The sequence below is a fragment of the Malaclemys terrapin genome, chromosome 11 (genome assembly GCF_027887155.1).
Source record: "Malaclemys terrapin pileata isolate rMalTer1 chromosome 11, rMalTer1.hap1, whole genome shotgun sequence".
Taxonomy (NCBI): domain Eukaryota; kingdom Metazoa; phylum Chordata; order Testudines; family Emydidae; genus Malaclemys; species Malaclemys terrapin.
In genome coordinates, this window is record NC_071515.1 from 16,021,708 (window position 1) to 16,040,726 (window position 19,019).

The 19,019-nt window shown below is 41.7% G+C and overlaps 1 protein-coding gene across 4 annotated transcripts in view; it reads left to right on the forward strand.

The window, feature by feature from the left end:
• Positions 1-272: 272 nt before the first annotated feature.
• Positions 273-19,019, forward strand: part of KANSL1L (KAT8 regulatory NSL complex subunit 1 like) — a 102,446-nt gene continuing 83,699 nt past the window's right edge. For 3 of the 4 annotated variants that reach the window (XR_008446725.1, XM_054044842.1, XM_054044844.1), the window contains exons 1-2: positions 273-326; positions 7,944-9,079. Coding sequence is in view for 3 of the 4 variants with exons in the window: in XM_054044842.1 (XP_053900817.1) it covers positions 7,974-9,079 (1,106 nt within the window). In the remaining variant the exon portion in view is untranslated. Of the gene's footprint in view, positions 327-7,788; positions 7,833-7,943; positions 9,080-19,019 lie in introns of those variants that run through there. The other variant, XM_054044843.1, reaches the window with a different exon arrangement.

Here is a 19,019-nt window from a genome sequence, read left to right on the forward strand (position 1 = left end):
AGGCGCTGCTAAGTGGGCTCCCTCCACGTGGGTGCCGGAGGAGCTCAGGAGCACAGCTAGGCATGGAGTCCTGCAGCCCCCTCCCTCCCCAGACGTTCCACACGCCGCCTTCAGGGCACGCCCCCTCCCCAGTTTTGCATAACCCCACCCACCGCGCCGCGGATTGGCCGGTTCTACCCCCGGCCGAGGTCCCGCCTCCGCCCGCCGCCTTGAGTTGGGAGCTGACTGTTAAACAGCGGCACAGATTGAGGAGAGCGCAGCCCGGGTGGGAGGCGGGCGGCGCCGCCGCCCCTGTAGAGAAGCCGACGAGCGGAGCCGCCGAGCAGGCAAGTGGGCGTGTGGCTCCGGGGCCGGCGCGGGGACCTGAGGCGGGCACGGCCGTGGTGGCGGATCCCCAGCCGGCCTCTTGGCAGTGGCTCCGAGAGGCGGTTGGTTCCCGCGGCCGCGCCACCCGCTCGCGCCCCAGGACCGGGCTCAGTGTTAAACAGTGAGAGGGGCGGGGCCAGAGCGGGCGGGCGAGGGCAGGCAGAGCCGGGTTGGGGGCGGGGCCTAGTGATGGGGGCGGGGCTTTGGCGCTGAGGGGAGGTGGCGGGGCCTGGGCCGTGGGGGAGCTGGAATGTAGAGCGTATTCGAGCTGCCTCTGGGCCCCTCCCGCACGGTCTAGGCCACGCCCCTCCTCTCCCTTCAGCGTCTGGCGGGGCGGGGCCAAAGGCCTGTCTGGGTGGGGGCTGTGCCTGTGCGGGGCCAATGAGAAGAGCCTGTACGCTTTGGTGGGCGGGGCCGGTGCTGAGCTCAGGGGGCGGGGCCAGTCGGGTGAGGATAGGCGGTCCGAGCCTGGCCGCCCTCGCCGGCACCTGCCCTCCCCTCTTTCCCAGCTGGGAGTCGTGGTCTGCCCCTGGGAGGGGCGTCCAACAGCCGCCGACGCAGCGGGGTGGGGTCGGGTCGCCTCCCGCAGCCCCGGCGGCTGGCCGGGCTCCGCGCCCGCATGGGGTTGCCGCCTCCCTCCGCACGTCCTGCAGGGAGCGATGGGGACAGGGGCGCAGTGGGGTTCCTCTGGGTGGGGGAAGCCACGAGAGGCCTGGAGCTGCTGCGTTACGATACACGTCGCAAACGAGAAGGAAACCCCAGAACATAGCGGTGGGGGAAATGCGCTGGGGAGGTTGGGGCGCGATGCAAAGCTGGGAGCCGGGGGGGGTCTGGTTCTCTGCCCTGTACGTCGCCGTTGAACACACTCTCACTGTTTGCCGTTTTATCCCCCTGGGAAACCTATTGCAGCCTGCCCACAGAGCCACTGTGGAGGAATACAGGCCCCGCCACTGCGGAGGAAATTAAAAACCTGCCTCTCACGTTGGCCGATGGCTGGCTTTTCTTTAGACAAAAAACAAACAAACACATGCAGATTGATTCAATTACGGAATGTGTTTAAATGTAGCTTCTTGAAAACAGTGGTATCCCCATTTGGTCTGTAAAACTCAAATTATGTTTTGGATTCGAATGAGTAATTCAGAGGGAGTGGAAAAAGAGAGTCACTTGTTCTTTGCAGGATACTTTACCAAGAAAAGTGTTTTTGAAGAGGGGAGCTGAATCTGTAAATGCCTTGAAGGGCTAAATTTGCTCTCTCTATATCTTCCTAAGTGCTGGAATTTACAGATGAGATAAAAATAAAACTGTTTAACATTACAAAATTCCAATTTTTCCATTAGGAAAATGCTAGTTAAAACATGAACTCTTTCAGATATGGGATAGAGTTGGATACAATCAGATAAAAGAGAACTTATTTTAGACCATGTTGGGGGAGTAAATTAAAAATAACACCGTTTAGGAAATATATAGAGAAGGATGATGTACTCCTTCCTTAAAGGGATAGACACTATACTGAAAAATCACACATCTGTCTGAAAAATCTTATCTAGTATAGTTACAGATAACACCTAAGATTAACTGAAATAAAGTAGAATTTTTTTTTCACTTGTTAGTCTGTTTGCTTTGTGCATTTCTTACTACTTTGATTATACAAGGAAAAACATTGAAATTGCCTACATACAGAGCCTGTTTCCCTTTTAGTTTGTGTGGCTCTTAGAAGAATGTGCACCTTGTAGTTTCCAGTGGTCTCTCTGTGCTATTCTGCTTTCCTCTGTGATTTGGCCCCTCCCCCCATGAATATTGTTCTTTCCTTGGCTGTTTTACTGCAGTTTCTGTCAAGGCCTTGGATGAGGTATTAATACATTGTCCTTGTATAAGTCTTTCCAGTCAAGGAACTCAGTGATCTACAAATATTAATTGTTATATAGCATAATAGATGTGCATGATACTTCAAGTCTCCCACCAGTACAATGAAGAAGGTAGACATTGTTGCAGTGCATTGGTTTTCCAGTTGGGAAAAGGGAAACACAAAGTTTGGGTCCACATTTTCAAAAGTAGCCTTTGATTTTTTTTGATGCCCCTTTTGAGCCTAATTATCAGATTCCATTGCCTTGATATGGAGGGTAGGGACTCAGCACATCTCAAAATCAGGCCCAGACTATCACAAGTTATGTACCCAGAATTACAGATCATTTTTGAGGGGGAGTGGGGTAGTCTAAAACAGTGGATAGGGCACTGGAGTCGGACTCGAGAATCCTTGCAGATGTCTTGTGTGACCTTGAGCAAGCCATTTAATCTACCCTGTGGCTCAGTTCCTCATCTATAAAACAGGAATGATGCTTCCCAATCTCACAGGGGTGTTTTAAGGGTAAAATCCATTAGTGAGTGTGAAGCACTCAGTTACTGCAGTGAGGAACATACAGTTACCTATGTAGGTATGTAACTTGTCTATGGTCATATGTGGAATCAGAAACAGTCCCCTGGTCTAATCATTAGATTCTGCCTCCTATTAAAAGGTAAATATTTCATAATATTGACCAAAAAACTTCCATGAAACTCCTTGCACAATAAAACTGGAAAATGTATGATGTCCCTGAGAGAGCAAGCACATAAACATAGAAGACTGATCTATTCATCCTAAAGGCTCGTTCATCCCATTGGTCCGCATTGGGAACTCCCATGAATGTTAATAGAATTGCAAGTATAAAGTCTCCACATGTTAAGAAGAGAATAAGCACTAAGTTGGTCTTGTTTAAAAAACACTTTATGGAATTTCTTCAGAGGCTGACTGATTCAAAGGGATAATTGAAATAATTACATACAGTTTCTTTATGGAGCTTGTAATGTACTTAGAAGTAAATAAAATATTTATATTAGCGACATATGTATAACATGTTAAGCCTTGAGTGATCCATTTAATACAAAAAACACCCTAATTTTAGCATGATAGATTAAAAAAATCTATTATATTAAATGTTCTGTTACAAATAAATGATTAAATAAATACATTAAATATTAGAATATCTGAACTAACTGATAAAGGGGTGATACATGTTGAAATATTGGAATAACATATGCTCCTGGCTTCAGTATCATTGAGGAACAAGGGGAAAAATCTTCTCCATTCAGGGCTATGGATTTATCCTAAATGAATAGTAATGAGTTCCAGTTGAAGTATGTCCTTTTTGATGTTTTGTGTAATTAAAACAGTGTGGGTGGTCTGTTGTAAATTGAGTTCCCTTTGTGTTCACAGAGAGACCACTGTAGGTGTATGTTTTTCAAAGATGAGTAATTTTTTGATATAGAACTGCTGGAGAGTACATAATGCTTGAGTTCGCAGCTCCCTTGTATAGTACTGACTGCACAGTAATAATATAATATATGGAGATATACCTATCTCATAGAACTGGAAGGGACCCTGAAAGGTCATTGAGTTCAGCCCCCGCCTTCACTAGCAGGACCAAATACTGATTTTTTTTTTTTTGTCCCAGATTCCTAAGTGGCCCCCTCAAGGATTGGACTCACAACCCTGGGTTTAGCAGGCCACTGCTCAAACCACTGAGCTATCCCTGAGGGTAAGAGCTGTTGAAACACAGACTCCCCACTTTGCCCTGTTTTTCAGAGTTACTAATAAAACAAAATCGTAAAATGTTTACATATTCATATAATAACTGTGCTGCTTCTGAACAAAAAACAAAAGCTGCTGACCAGGATTATACCTTTTCTTTTAGATCAGTGTAGAGTCCCAAGTGGTTAAGAATGGACTTCAATTTGCCCTTCGTAACTTTAACCAGGACATCCTGTTGGGCCAGCATCTCTTCAGTCATGGTTTCTGCAAACCCCTACTCCTGCAAGGAGTCCCAGTGATTAAGCGGCTAGTGCTTGAATTATGATTTTCGGGAACAGGTCTTAAGGACACTATCAACTTGAATTCTAGTCATTTCAAACATTGTATTAAATATGGGTTTGGATATTACACCAGGTCCTACCTCCTGCAAACTTTTGTTTTTACAGTCTCATTTTCCTGTTTTTTTAAAATGTCTTCTCACTTTTAAAAATGCCACCTCATGTAGAAGAAACAGTGTAAGTTTCTATACATTAAATACTGCCGATTTCAAAAAGTAAATGAACTGAAAATATTTTTTTCTTTAATCTTTGTTATAATAACTTGAAGTGTTACTGGTAAATAAGGTAGGTACAAAAGAGAGAAAAGAAGTTGTCAAGTTGATAGTGTCCCTTTAAGCAGGCTAGTTTGAGTCTAAAAATTTGAAATCAAATTATAAACTGTGGTAGGAAAGGTAGGAGTGCACAGATGGGGTTTACAGGACTCCATTGTGTATAGAAATTTGCTTTCATTTAAAAAAAATCAGTAAAACATTACTATTTGAAGGTTTTCCTGAAATGTGGAACAAAAGTCTGTGGAACTATGTAAATTCATGAGAATCAGAAAGTGAAAGTAGCTATAAACAAAAGTGAAACTGACCAGTCTTCTTACATTGCTTCTTCTGAGAAAAATACCCAAAATAAACCAATATCTTCCACACGTAAAAGTAAATAGATTTTAAAAGTTCTTTATTTTTAATAATCCAAGATGGTGTTAGTAACCAACATGACATTTTACCTAAGTTTTGAATGCATCCCTTTAAACACATTTGAAAATAGAAAGCCAGGGGAGTCTCAAAGAGGGAGGTCAGGAATGGATTAGAAAAGTAAAGGAATAAGGGAAAGAAAATGAGAAAATAAGACAAAAGTGAGAGAGGAGTAGAAGATAAGTAGGATTTGGTGGGGTGTGGAGGAATTGAAGAACAGTGACTTTTAGGGGGATTGGAGAATATTAATGATCATTTAATTAGTTTTTTAAAATGTTATTTTGTGTGTGTTTATAGTAGGTGCAAGGGTGTGGCTCAAATGGGGCACTTATGCTGTATACAAAACTGAAATTCCTGGCTACATCTTACTGTGTAATTAAGGCTCTAGTGAGGATAAACATAGAGTCACTTTAAACACTAGTTGCTCTACTGTGCATATACGGTACTTTTGTTTCTTTAAACAAAAATGTTCTCCCACTTCTTTCTTTTCGTTTAAATCAGATTTTCAGTGTCAAAAACGAACAGTTAAATGAAAGTTGAACTTCAAATAATTAAAAATAACTTGTTTGCTAGTCTAGTAGAATTTTTATTGGTCTAGTTTGGAAACCTAAAGTATTAGACAATGGAAAAATATCTTCAGAAAGTATTACCTTTGACAAGAAAGCTCTTTCCAGTGTAAGATTTCAGCCTTTTCATAAACATCATATTACAGTACTTGCTTCTTTGTGAGAAGCAAAGGGCTTGGCCATAGCAGTTTGCTTCCAATGAGGGTGGAGTGAAATTATTTTTACTACTTGATGCCAGAATGCAACTAAATACCCCAAATTTGTCAAAAGGAAAAATGGGCAGCTTCTGTGGAGCTCAAGACAGTTTTAATGAAGAACGTTTAGTCTTGTGGATGATGCTTTGTTTCAGTCCTATATCCCTGACAAGGCTGTCTTTGTTTTCAGTGCATGTTATGGAGAGATACTAAACTCTCCATAGTTAAGGTTGGAAGTATACAGGTTTATAATTCTGACTCCACAAAAACAAAACAAATAACCTGAAAGGGTTATTGGACAAGGTGTCGATCAGCTTTGACAGTTTGAAAAATCAGGAGTTTTCTCCTTTGAAAATCATTTTCTACCATTTTTAACCACATTGTAACTCAAGTAGCTTGCTTCAGGAACTCCAAATCTGTGGTTTTTTTGTTTTGTTTTCTGTTTTGTTCTTTTTTTTTGCATTGTCCTCCATCAGGAGTATTACCTTCTGCTACTTTGGTCATGCTTGATGGATTAGTTTGAGTTTTCAGTTTCCCAAACCTATGAAAATTTTTGAATTGTATTTGTTGGAATTTAGGGAGTTTGCAGCTCAGCTGGAAGGATGTGTTGTTTAAAGGGACATGATCAGTTTCAAACATCACATTTCTGTGTGAAAATGTTGTACTATGTTGTTCCAAATAGCACCTTAGAGTATATAGGTATATATGGATTTATTTTTTCAGTTTGTTTACTTTCTGCGTTTGATTGCTCTTTGTGTGTAGTCAGTTTCCCTGCTGTTTTATATGGGTATTTCACAGCAGTGGAGGAGGATATTTTATTTAGAAAAGGAAGATGTAATTATAAAACTGCACAAATCGGCAGGTTGGATTCAGCGGCAAGTATAGTAACTGAAACTGCTTTAAACTTGCTGTATAAAATAGACTAGTTTTCAAGTTGACCATGTCCTTTTAAGAAATCCTCTGCTGAGAGCTCAAAGAAGGTCTAATGTGGGGACTCCCTTTGGGGCTCTAGTAAGCTTGTAAACTCTGTAGGAAGCCTGACTTCTGCCCCTGCTTTAACTTTTAGCACCTCCATCTACATCTTTTCCACTTATCACAGTTATTTCACATGCCTGTCAGGGAAAAAAACTAATCTCCCAAACCCCCAAATTAAAGGATATGTCCGACAAAAGCTTTGTTATGATGGACTTAATGTTGTAAAGACTAATTACTTTTAAACATTTTAATGTTGTAGCTCTAAAAGAAGAATGTAGAGAAATCACATCTCAACCCTTTACTAAAAATGTTGACAAGTCTGGAGATTCAGGGCCCAAATCACAGCCTGGATTCTGATTCAGTGCATCTCCCAGGCAGTCCCTTATAACAGGTGTTCTGTTGAGCCCCAGTCAGGATTTATAGCCACCCTCCTCAGGGGAAGGCAGTGGTTAGAGTGGACTAACAATAGGTGTAGACAACAGAATATCTCATTCTCCAAAGCTAAAGCTTGTATTTTAATATTTATTTATTCCTATGGTGGTAGCACCAAGGGCCCCCTGAACAGGGTCTCAATATGCGAGGCAGTATACAACCCCATATAAGAAGGAAGACAACAAATAGATGGGAGGGAGCACAAAGGAATGATGAGATGATTATGTGGCCCTTCAGACTTAAATTATGTGACAAGACCCAAGACTTAAGGAGAAGTGAGCTAGGCAATGGCTGTGAAGGCCAATGAAACTGAAGACAGTAGAGGGAGGCTAGTGGAGAAGGCATCCATCCAATGGAACTCCTAAAAGAAGGGAATAAACTAGGACCACTGCCTTATAGTCACCTCATCAACAAACCTATTGTTTCCCAGGGGTTTTTTAACCTCCCTGCCACTGTCTTGTCTCAGCTTGCCCAAGACCTCAAGCTGACCATAGACTCTCTCCTCCTAATCAGCACAACAGAGAAGCCCTGCTCCTGTGAACCTAAGGAGCTGGCCAGTTGGGAAGGTGCCCACAGTGAAGAACTCCTGCTGGAAGGGGAAGCCTTTTATTGCATTAGAAACAAGCCCTGTCCAATACTGAAAAACTGACCTTGTTTGGCTCTTTAGGGAATCCAGTCAGGCCCTGTCGGTCAGATGAATTTACATTAGTTGGGTAGGTGTAAAGTGATTTTAAAAGAATTAAAAAAAAATTACATTGAATGGTCTTTTATTTGTATATTGTAATTAAAAATTAGACAATTTATATATCCCCTGTTATTTTCAGGTTTGCTGTAAACTATCTACAATAGCTATAATGACACCAGCCCTCAGAGAGGCAGCAACAAAAGGTCATGGTATCCACTTGTCACCTTCTTTGTCCTCTAGAGCTATGGAGTCTGATACAACTTTGTGCATGGAAAATTCCAGAGCAGTCGAAGAGACGATAAAGGAGGATTCCATCACACAGATTACTTGCTCAGTCTTGGGGTTTCCCACTACTGAGCCCAACCTCAGTAATGATATCTTCAGTGTAAAACACTTTGGTTCTCCACAGTCTTCCAGACATTATCAATCTGTCTTATTAATGAGCACAAATTCTCCATTAAACATAAAAAACAAAAACACTAAGCAAAGGAATTCAGAAGAGCACAAGTGCTCCCAGATGAGAAATCTACTACATAATGGTGCTACCACACAGGTCAGTCAGATTAATAATTCAGAACCTGAAGAGCAGGTCAGAGGGGAAACTTTATCGGAGACCATGACCCAGAGTTTGGCAGAAATGCAGAGACTGTTGGATTCAAATGTAACTGAATCCAATAATGTGGAAGAAATGCAGCTTACAAACTGTAAATGGTATCGGAAGAATGGCTTTTTGGATAAGGGTCTACTAGTACATGCTGAGACAAAAAAAAGGAATTTATTGCATCAAGTTGTGCATGAGCCTTTGAAAGCAATTGTGAGCTGCACCCCCACTAGTAAAGAAGAGGAGTTGAATGCTCACTTACTTCAGTGTGTCAGTAAGCAACAAGTTGTGCTCAGTCGAGCCAAAAGAGCTCAGAAACGTTTACAGATACTCCTGGCAAAGCATGTTGTCAAACACTGTGATCACCAGCTGAAATGCTTTGTGAAACATCAGCTCCAAAGAATGAAAGTTTTTCATGATCCAACCAGATTTTTGGACAGTAGCTCCCTTGGATGCACTGAAATTAGGGCAGAAAACAGTATAACTAACTTGGAAAATAATTCAAATAAAGAAACACAGAATGGATTCGGCATTGAACCTGGTGAAATCTGGGGTTTTGCACACTCTGCTACAGGGCTGCTGTCTCATGTGGAGAAAGATCTGGACTCTGATGCCACTTGCAGTAGCTCAGATGAAGATTGTGATGAACAGACTGTCAGAAAAACTGTGGAAGCGTAAGTGTTAAACTATTGCTAGACTTTTTATGTATTTATTTAACATCTGTTACAAACCCAGAAATTGAAGGGCCTGGACCTACAAGCTCTTTTGCATGTGAGTAAGAACATAAGAACGGCCATACTGAGTCAGACCAAAGGTCCATCCAGCCCAGTAGCCTGTCTACTGACAGTGGCCAATGCCAGGTGCCCCAGAGGGAGTGAACCTAACAGGTAACGATCAAATGATCTCTCTCCTGCCATCCATCTCCACCCTCTGACAAACAGAGGCTAGGGACACCATTCCTTACCCATCCTGGCTAATAGCCATTAATAGGCTTAACCTCCATGAATGTATCTAGTTCTCTTTTAAACCCTGTTATAGTCCTAGCCTTCACAACCTCCTCAGGCAAGGGAGTAGCCTTACTTAACAATTAGTCTTACTGAAGTCAATTCGACTGTTCATGCGAGTGACCATGATCTAGCCCTCAATTTGCAGTTCTATAAATTGAATATTAAGGGAACAATTATTTTATTAGGTTATAGCATGCAGAGAGCAATACTTTGCATTGCTGTGATATCTATTTTTATATGATAGGCACAGCATTGACAAGAGTGGTAATTAAGCACTGCACCTGAGTAACTTTAATGAATTCAGTGCTGTAAATGAGAGCAAATTTTGGCATATGTTTTGTAAAATCTAGATATTTAATTTTATTCTTTTGGATTAATAACACTGATAACTTTCACTACAGTTAGCTAGTGAATTGACAAGAATCATGTCAATTTCATGCTGCCCTGCATTTGGAAATCTGTGAATACCTGCTTCTGTCTATTAAAACTATTCTCAGGGGAGGAGAAATGAAAAAAATGGGGGCTGGGTTTAAGATAACATAGACATCTTGCCACCTTGCAGCATCCAGAGTTATGTCTACACAGCATCTGGAAGTGTGATTCCCAGCATAGGTAGACATACATGCATTAGTTCTGCTCCAACTAGCACCTAAAAATATCCGTGTTGCTGTCTGTGCTGCCACAACCACACTGCTATTTGTAGGCGCTAGCATGGTCTAGGGATAGCAGCTTGGTAGGAATCCCATCACCCTCCCCATTTCCAGCATCTGAGATTTGGATTGGGCTTTTCATAGGGGGTTGTCCTTGGATTTGCTGGTGGGGTCTCCAATCCTTTGTAATGGTCTCTGATTAGGAAATTTGTTTACTGATTAGTACGTGTCTGATAACACTTTTTCTAAGACCTAAAGTTAATGTGTATTAAAATATTTGTCTCCTGTTCTGACCTTTGAAAACCACAACATTCAGTAAAAACCAGGAAAGTTTCATCTTAAATTGGATTGGCTCTCAGCACCTGTTGAAAAGGCTCTTTGTCCTTTATTATACATTTATTAGCTCCAGTTATGAAAGCCTTAAAATAGTACAGTAGTTACAGAATAGCGTTTAATATAGCATGTTACTATTGCCTTCTGTGAAACTGTATTTTGAGTCTGGAAAGGTGATGGGAGAGAAAAATATACAAAGTGTATTTGAATTTGTTTCTGTCTGTTGTGAAAATGGTATGTGCTGTATTAAATACCAAGCCAAATGTAATGAATTGCCAACTAACTTTTCTGTTTGCACACTCTGATTTTTAAAATTATTACATTTTATGCTCCCTTTGAAATGTTTGAAATGGAAAAATAACATCAACTCCTCCCAGTGGAGAAGAATCAACATACATGTTCTTAGCTGATCTTTTTGAACTTTTGGATAATGGTGCTGCCCTGAGATTCTTATTTCATGATTACGTGAATTGAATAGGGAAAACTGATGACAAACTTACACTCTGATTTTCAAAGGGAAGGGAATAATCTAAGATTTGGAGTGAGCTTCTGCTTGTTATTTTTTACTTGCAAAGAATGAGCCAGTTCCTAATCCTGACAGTCCTTCATCTTTCTTATTTCCTCTTTTCTGTCTTCAGTTTGTTCTGCATTCACAGCTATCTGTCGGGCTCATTTTCACTCCGATTAACTCCTCTTGAGTTAGCTTAGCTCCAGTGAGAGCAGAACCCACAGCAAAATAACACTGAAGCAGCACAGAGTGATTATATTAGCAGCACAGAATAGCTTAGTCCCACTTCATTACTAGCTCCAGCAGCACTCAAGCTTCAACCCACACCCTGATGAGCCAGCTAGAGTTTAATAATAATGATAATGTCTCTCTCTTTTATATAGCACTTTCCCTTAGTAGATCTCAAAACACTTTACAATCTCTAATATATTTATCCTCACAACTTCCCAGTGAAGTAGGCAAGTGCTATAATCCACATTTTAAAGGTGGGGGAACTGAGGGGCAGGGAGACTAAGTGATTTGCACTGGGTCACACAGGAAGTCCATGGAAGAGCAAGGAATTGAATACTCCTGGGGGAATTCTGCACCAAAAAATCCAAAATTATTCACACAATATTTTACATTTCTGCATATTTTATTTGTCAGAATAACACAATACAATCACACATTTTCAGTTATTTTGCTAATTAATTTCAAAATATCTGTCAACAAGTATGTTTGTAACAATATGGACAATAAAAAAGATTCAGGAAATGTTTTTTGACAAATAGATTCCTTCTTAGGCATATTAATACAGAACTCTGAGTAATTATTCATTTCAACTATAGTACAGAACTGTATTTCCCACACCCCTCAGAAGTTGTGCAAAGGCTTGGGGGAGTCAGGGGTAATGGAGGAGATCAGGGAGAGGGAAGTAATTGCTGGGAAGGAACATGGATATGAACTTGAAAGGTTGTTGGCTGACCCCTAGCCTCTCCCATTCAGTCAGGCACATCTACTCCTATCCCTGTGTGTCCCTGCACCCCATGTGTCCTTGCACACCCTGTTGACATGTGTCCCTCCACCCTACTCAGACACTCACTCCTCCCTGTCCCCATGTGGCCCTGCAACCCCTCAACCAGCCCCCTTCCCTCATCTCCATGTCCCTGCAACCCCTCAACCAGCTCCCTTCCCTCATCTCCATGTGTCTCTGCCCCAGTCTGTCCTCTCCCTCCTGCCCTTATAAGTCCCTGTCTGACACACATCCCCAGCAGTCTCATGCTCTCTGACTCCCCATATCTTCTGACCTGGCCCGACAGGTGTGGTGAAGAAGGCAGGTTCTTTCTCTTTCCTATCATAGTTTGGGTTGGCCAGGAGTGGCTGCTGTGTTCTAGCACCACAGTGACCTCTAGTGGGCAAAAGGCATAACTGCAGAAGTTATTTTCTGCTGGAGGAGCTGCTGTGTTCTAGTGCCACAGCATCCTGTTGTGGGCAAAAGGCAGAACTGTAGCAACTTTTCAGCAGAAGCTATTTTCTGCAACAAAAAAATATTAAAAATCTGCACAGCACATGAAATGTGCGCATGCACAGTGGCACAGAATTTCCCCAGGAGTAATTGCAGCTAGTTTAAACCAAAACTTAATTTGAGCTAGAGATCTTTATGTGTGGATGGGAGTCAGGTTGGGGTTAATACTTGAATTATGAATTGAGCTAACACTACAGTGAAGACTAGTCACGTATCTGTCTTTCTCTATCATGGGAATTCACTGTTATGCCAGTCGTAGAACTGCTGACTTTTTTCACCTTTCCTAAGCTTCTTGCAGATACAAGATTCCTCCCTTAGCCTCCCCTATCTCCCCCCAAGGTTGTCTGCCTTCTGCAAACCTGTCTGGTGAACTCCACTGACATGGCCATAAAAGCAGGGCCAACAAGCTTCAGTGACTGAAAATACACTTCATGTGAAGTTCCCAGGAGTTTGTGTGAATTTCCTCTTACAGTCTACAGCAGTCTGTTGTGGAGAGCAATGAGACTTGCAGTGCAACCAATTAAGATTTGCCATTTTCTCTTCCATTTAAATAGCTTTAGGTCCTTCTGGCTGTCCTAGACTAAAGCAAATACAGTTTTATTTCTTCTAGATCAGAGGTTCTCAAACTGGGGGGACAGGCCCCTCTGGGGAGGGGTGGCATGTATTCTGGGGGGGGGAGGAGTATGAGAAGTTTTTTTGGGGGGGGAAATAGGATGGTGCACCTTTTACCAACAGCAATGAATAACTAACAACGCTGATTCCTCCAGACATATCAGGTCCTCAGATGGCGCTATGCATCTAGATGATGCTGTGCATTTTGGTGGATTTCTGTTAAGCTTGCATAGCATTATACAAAGTTGTTGCCATCTGTACATTAATCCATTTGCTATGACGCAATGTGCACATTTAATTGTAAGCATTGACCACAATTGCAGCTTTGCTTTTTGCTCTTATTACAATGGATAGTTGGCTCTGTTTGAATCAATGCCTTACTGGTTTTAATATTTAGTGAAAGTTGCATGTTGTGGTTTTTTTTTTTTTTTTTTATATCAGTATGTACTTGTGTGGCAGGGGAGGAGGTGACGTAAACTACTACAGACACAAAGAAGGGGCGTATGATCAAATAAGCTTGAGAACCTCTTGTGACTGGTTCCCCCTGGGATGCCTCCTGGAACTGGGGTACCACTGAGCCCCCCTGACCCACCAGCCTGGGCTCCCTTTTACACTGTGCTGCTGTGACAAGCTGCCAAGCCCTCTCCAGGCTGCAGCCTCTACTTTCACCAGCACACATACAGGTAGAGACACACCCAGCTGCAGTTACATGCAGATGCTCTGACCAATCCCTGCATGGGAAGGCTCCAGGGAGGGCACCTCCCAGTTCCTAAGGCATACGCCGTCTCTGGAGTATAAACCCAAAATTATACCGTTTTAGGCTGCACAAGGAACTGTGCCGCATAAGCTCATAAAATTCACCCCCTCCCTCAATGTGGAGAGGGATATGTAACAGCTTTCTGCCCCGAGTCATGATTCCCACAGACTGGTTTTAGATAAAGCAAAAATAAGTTTGTTTAACTACAAAGGATAGATTTTAAGTGATTATAAGGGATAGCACACAGATCAAAGTAGATTACCTAGCAAATAAACAAAAAACACAAACTAAGCTTAATATAATACATAGATTGGATATAAATAGCAGATTCTCACCCTAAGTGATGATACAAGCAAGCTGCAGATTCTTAAGGGGAAGCTGCACTTGTTTACAGCTTGGAATCCCCAGGTGTTCCATTCACAGCCTGGGTCCAGCACTTCCCCCAGTTCAGCCTGTGTTTCCAAGAGTCTCTTTGGGTGGGGAGTCAGTGAAGAACCACAATGATGTTACTCCCCTGCCTTATATAGCTTTTGCATATGGCGGGACCCCTTTGTTTCAAAGCTTGGTTCACACGCCAGTCAGTGGAAAAATACTGACATCCCAAGATGGAGTTCAGGTGACCTGGTCACATGTCCCTGTAGTGTCATAGCAGCCATTACTCGGAGGCTGTCTGTAGCGTCCTCCCAAAGGTTCCCCAGGTGGGAGATAAGCTTCTCCTAAGGCCTATTGTTCTCTCTAATGGCTAATTAACTTGAATGGGCCCTTCGCAGCCAGCCATCTAGACTAGGAGAGCCTTTTGCTTAGTGGGCCTTGCCCAGGAATAGCTACATGTGAAATAAATATATAGTCAATATTCATAACTTTGGACACAAAAATGATACATGTATACAAATATGATTTGCTGAATATGATCTTATTTGTATACATGTATCATTTTTGTCATTGGAAAGGTTAGGATCATATTCAGCAAATCAGAACCTTTCCAATGACATTTCACGTGACATAAAATATAACTGTCATAATCATATCATAATATCGCTGTGAAGAATACGGGTGCAGTGTCACACATCTGTCCTAGATGGATTTGTGTTGCTCTTTATTTGAGATTTCTTAGTTCTCTAGGAACTGGCTCTTACAGCTTTCCATAAGTAATGTGATTGCTGTGTATCAAAAGAGCATTGGTTTCCTTACTTGTAATTTTTATTCCTCATAATAGAGGGCCTCCATTGATCTGGAAAGATTTTCCCTATATGTTAAGGTCCTTGATAAAACTAAGTTTGTAGCTGCTGTGCAACTTAAGACTTTTAATTCTGTAATCTACAATAGTGGGGTTGTTTTCTGCCCATTAATGTAGCTTCAACTTTGGTAGTCCTTTCCTGAGCTCATAGTGTGGTGTTGCAGCAGAGTGAGTCTGAGCTCTGGGGAGGACATAATGGCAAAGAAAGCTTAGTCTGTCTCCACTGTAGTGGAATTAGCATATCTAACTTGTGAGCAATGTCCATACCAGTCAGTGGTCTCACTATGAAAATTAATAAATTACACAAGGAAATTAATTTTTGCTTTCATCTCCTCTCTCAAGCTGATATGAAAAGACAAACATTTGTGGATTATATAGCAAGTCTCCCTAACACCAGAACAAATCTGTCTCATCAACAGAGCGGGACTCTGGTTTCAGCTCCAGGTTCTTCATGATGATAAAAGGATCTGGAATTGTTCCTGTATAAAACTCATTTCAGATGGGCAACTTCAACTCTTGCAATCCAAGTAATAGTTCCCAAAAACTTCTTATGCTCCTTATATTTCAAGGAAGATTGGAACATGATGATGATCTATCTATGTTTCTAAGCTTTGTAATTGTAAATGACCAGCATCAGTCCCAGGCAACGTCCTTTGGCCCATTTCCTCTCCTCGTGTTCACATAGCTGCTCGTTGTGCTAGTTGCCATCCTGAGACAACAGGGCATCCAGATCTACCAGTACCTGAATGATTTCTTGGTGAAGATACCATTGTATGAGGTGACAGCTCACCAGCTTTACTGAACCATTGGCCTCAAACTGGATGTGAATTTCTAGAAACATAAGAAGAGCTTCCTTATCCCATTTCTGAAGCTCCGTTCAAAACCAATTTGGCCCGTGTGGTATTGTCCAGATGTCAAATTTCTAAACTCTTATCAAGAAATTCCCCAACATCCTGCTTACATCAACTCACCAATGCTTTCAGCTGATTGACATGATCATAGCTTTTGAAGAAACAGGCTCCTAGGCACTGCTCAACTCCGCTTGCTTCAGAATCTCATATAATGCACTGGATCTAAACAGGATATAGACGTCCATCTGGCTGTTAGATCAGTTTAGTAGTAGTAGTTACTTATTCCAAGTCTACACTACCATTTATGTCACCAAAACTTATGTCTCTCAGGGTGTGAAAAAACCATCATAAGTGGTTGCTTGCACAGTGCTGTGTTGGTGGGAGAAGCTACTGCTGCTCGTTGGGGGTGGTTTAATTATGTTGACAGGAGAGCTCTCTCCCATCAGCATAGAGTGGCTACACTGGATCTTATAGCACAGCAGCTGCATCGGTACAGCTGTGCTGCTGTAAGCTCTCTAATGTAGACATAGCCTTAGTCTTTTGAAAGGGCAAACCTTTGGCAGATGTACGAGCCATCTGCGTAATAGCTACTGCCAGCCTGTCAGGATGGCGAGCTCAAATGAGACTTTGTGTTTAATGGTAAGTGGTCTCCTTAAGAATCTCCAGCTAATCATCAACCACCTGATGTTAGAAACAGTAATTGACTTCCTTCTCATAGCCACACAAGATTTCATTAACTGAGTTTAGAGGCATTTGGAGGACTTGGTGTTCCTTGTACACAAGGAGGAAGACATAATCCTCAGATTGTCCACAAAAGAGATTCTAGATTCCTCACAAAATGGTTTTCAAAAAGGTCTGGTCTTGAGTTTCTCAGCAGTGCAAGTCTTTGCTGTGTGTGCCATGTATCCTTTCTCTCCAGTTGTAGCCTGGTGCTTCATTCACATGTCTTGTGTGATGTGATTAGGAGGGTAACGTTCTCATTGCATAGAAGTATACTACAGAGGAAGTCTGGTGCTGGAGTGGTGTTACGAGGGAAACTAGAAGGAGATGCAAAGCATCAAAATCCTCTCTTTAGGTGGATTAAATCTGTGACCTTCCAAGATTACAAGATACTTAACCGAGAGTCTCTGAAAGGATAGCTGCTTATTCCACAAGTGGTACATCTTATTGATGGAGAGGCACAAAGCCTTTTCTGATGACATTTGCTGGGCAACTACACGAGTGTGTTCTATATGCTCATTCAAGAAACACAACAAAATTAATGTGCTTTCTTTTGTCTGATCCGTCTTTCAGACATAGGGCTAGTCTACACTGGCAATGCTAAAGTGCTGCCGCGGCAGCGCTTTAACGTGCCATGTGTGGTCGCGGCGTAGTGCTGGGAGAGAGCCACCTAAAACCCACCTCAATCAGAGGCGTAGCTCCCAGCGCTGGGAGCCCGGCTGGGGCACGCACTGTCCATACTGGCCCTTTACAGCGCTGAAACTTGTTGCGCTCACGGGTGTGTTTTTTCACACCCCATGAGCGAAAAAGTTGCAGCACTGTAAATTGCCAGTGTAGACAAGCCATTACAGTCCTTCACCTCCCTCAGGGCTCTTACATAATTCTCCCCTCCCTCGCCCGCAGGCATGGGCTCTTTGTCACGTGGGACATTTCTCTTTTTTCCTTCCAGTGGAAGCTGTTCTTTACACCTTGTTACTTCCCAGCAATTCCAAGCCTGACTAAGAAGCAGATTTACTGTAATTTTGTCTTCTCTGAATGGGAATCTTGCTTTGTCAGGACATACCTTGGTTTATTGCATCTGGCAACTCTTCTGTAAGTCTGAATATACGGAGACAGTAATTGATCTTTCTCTTTGGGTTTTTTGGTTAGAGAGAGAAGAGATGGTAAATCTGCTTTTAAATTATTCCCTACCTAATGTCTCCAGATCTAATCTGTTCTAGGTGGTTTTGTTAGCCTTGTCGTGGTTTGTTGAGCAACATCAATTGAGTTCACCAGGCACACTGCTTTAGGGTCTGGGATGATGGGTACATCTTTGCCTGCTTTTGAATCTTGGAAAAGGTAGAAAAAGTCAATTTTTGCAGTTTTTTAACAGGATCAAGGCCTAATTTTTGCAAAACGCAGTAATATACCACACATCTGTGACGAGAATTGGGCTTTATTGCCAAAAGTCTGCTAGGACTGAATGCTGCTCTTATTTTTATTTGTTGGCAATTTTTCTTTTATCTTAAGGGCAAAAATCAACTGTGGTTTTCAGTGTTCAGCATTTAATTCATCTTTACTATACAAGTCCAGGAAATTTCACCTTTGCATAAAAAAAACTACATATGTTTATTCTTGAGTACTCAAATCAATATAAATTCATAACTGCTAACATGTTCATTGTTAAAATGTTTATAAATTTATAAAATCTATTCTTTCTCTCTCTTACTGGCTGACCCTCCCTGAGGTATAGGAGGAGAATTATCATTAGCATAGAGGAAGAGAAAAGGCAGACTTCTATATGCTTGTATTCCAAATAGTAAAGTAGAATATAGTATTCCAGAATATAGTCTACTTTAATTGGTTTGTTTTCTGTAAGAAACTCTCTAAGGTTTTACACATGTTCATTTTCACTTTTGCAGTTGACCTATTGCAATAATAACTTGTGCTTTGAGCAAGACTAATGTCTTATCATATGAAAGCAGGGTACTTGCAAGTAAAGATACTGATTCCTAACCTATAATTATATTAATATTTTCACAGCTGCTGGAAGCAGACTGAAAGATTTTAATGTAAGGGAGAAGGTTTGACATGTTGTGGCATGCAAGGATCTCAAACCAAGAATGTCAAAGCCTGTTAGATATGTTTTGAATGCACAATAAATAAAAACTTGGCATTATTGTTATGAAAGTGATGAATTAATATACAATCAGTTAACATAGTGTGGCAGAACAGAAAATTTAATAATTGCACACGTGTGCATACGTGATAACCTCACAAACCTAATTAAATAGAACACTGAAAACCGTTTTATTCCTGAAGTAAATTGCTGATTTATCATTGGCTTTGTATTTTACTAAGCTTTGTAAGTTAGCTATTTTAATTATAGGCTTTTTGTATGGTGCTCCTCATAGTAATTGATCACTTCACAAACAGTAATTAATTTATCTTTGAAG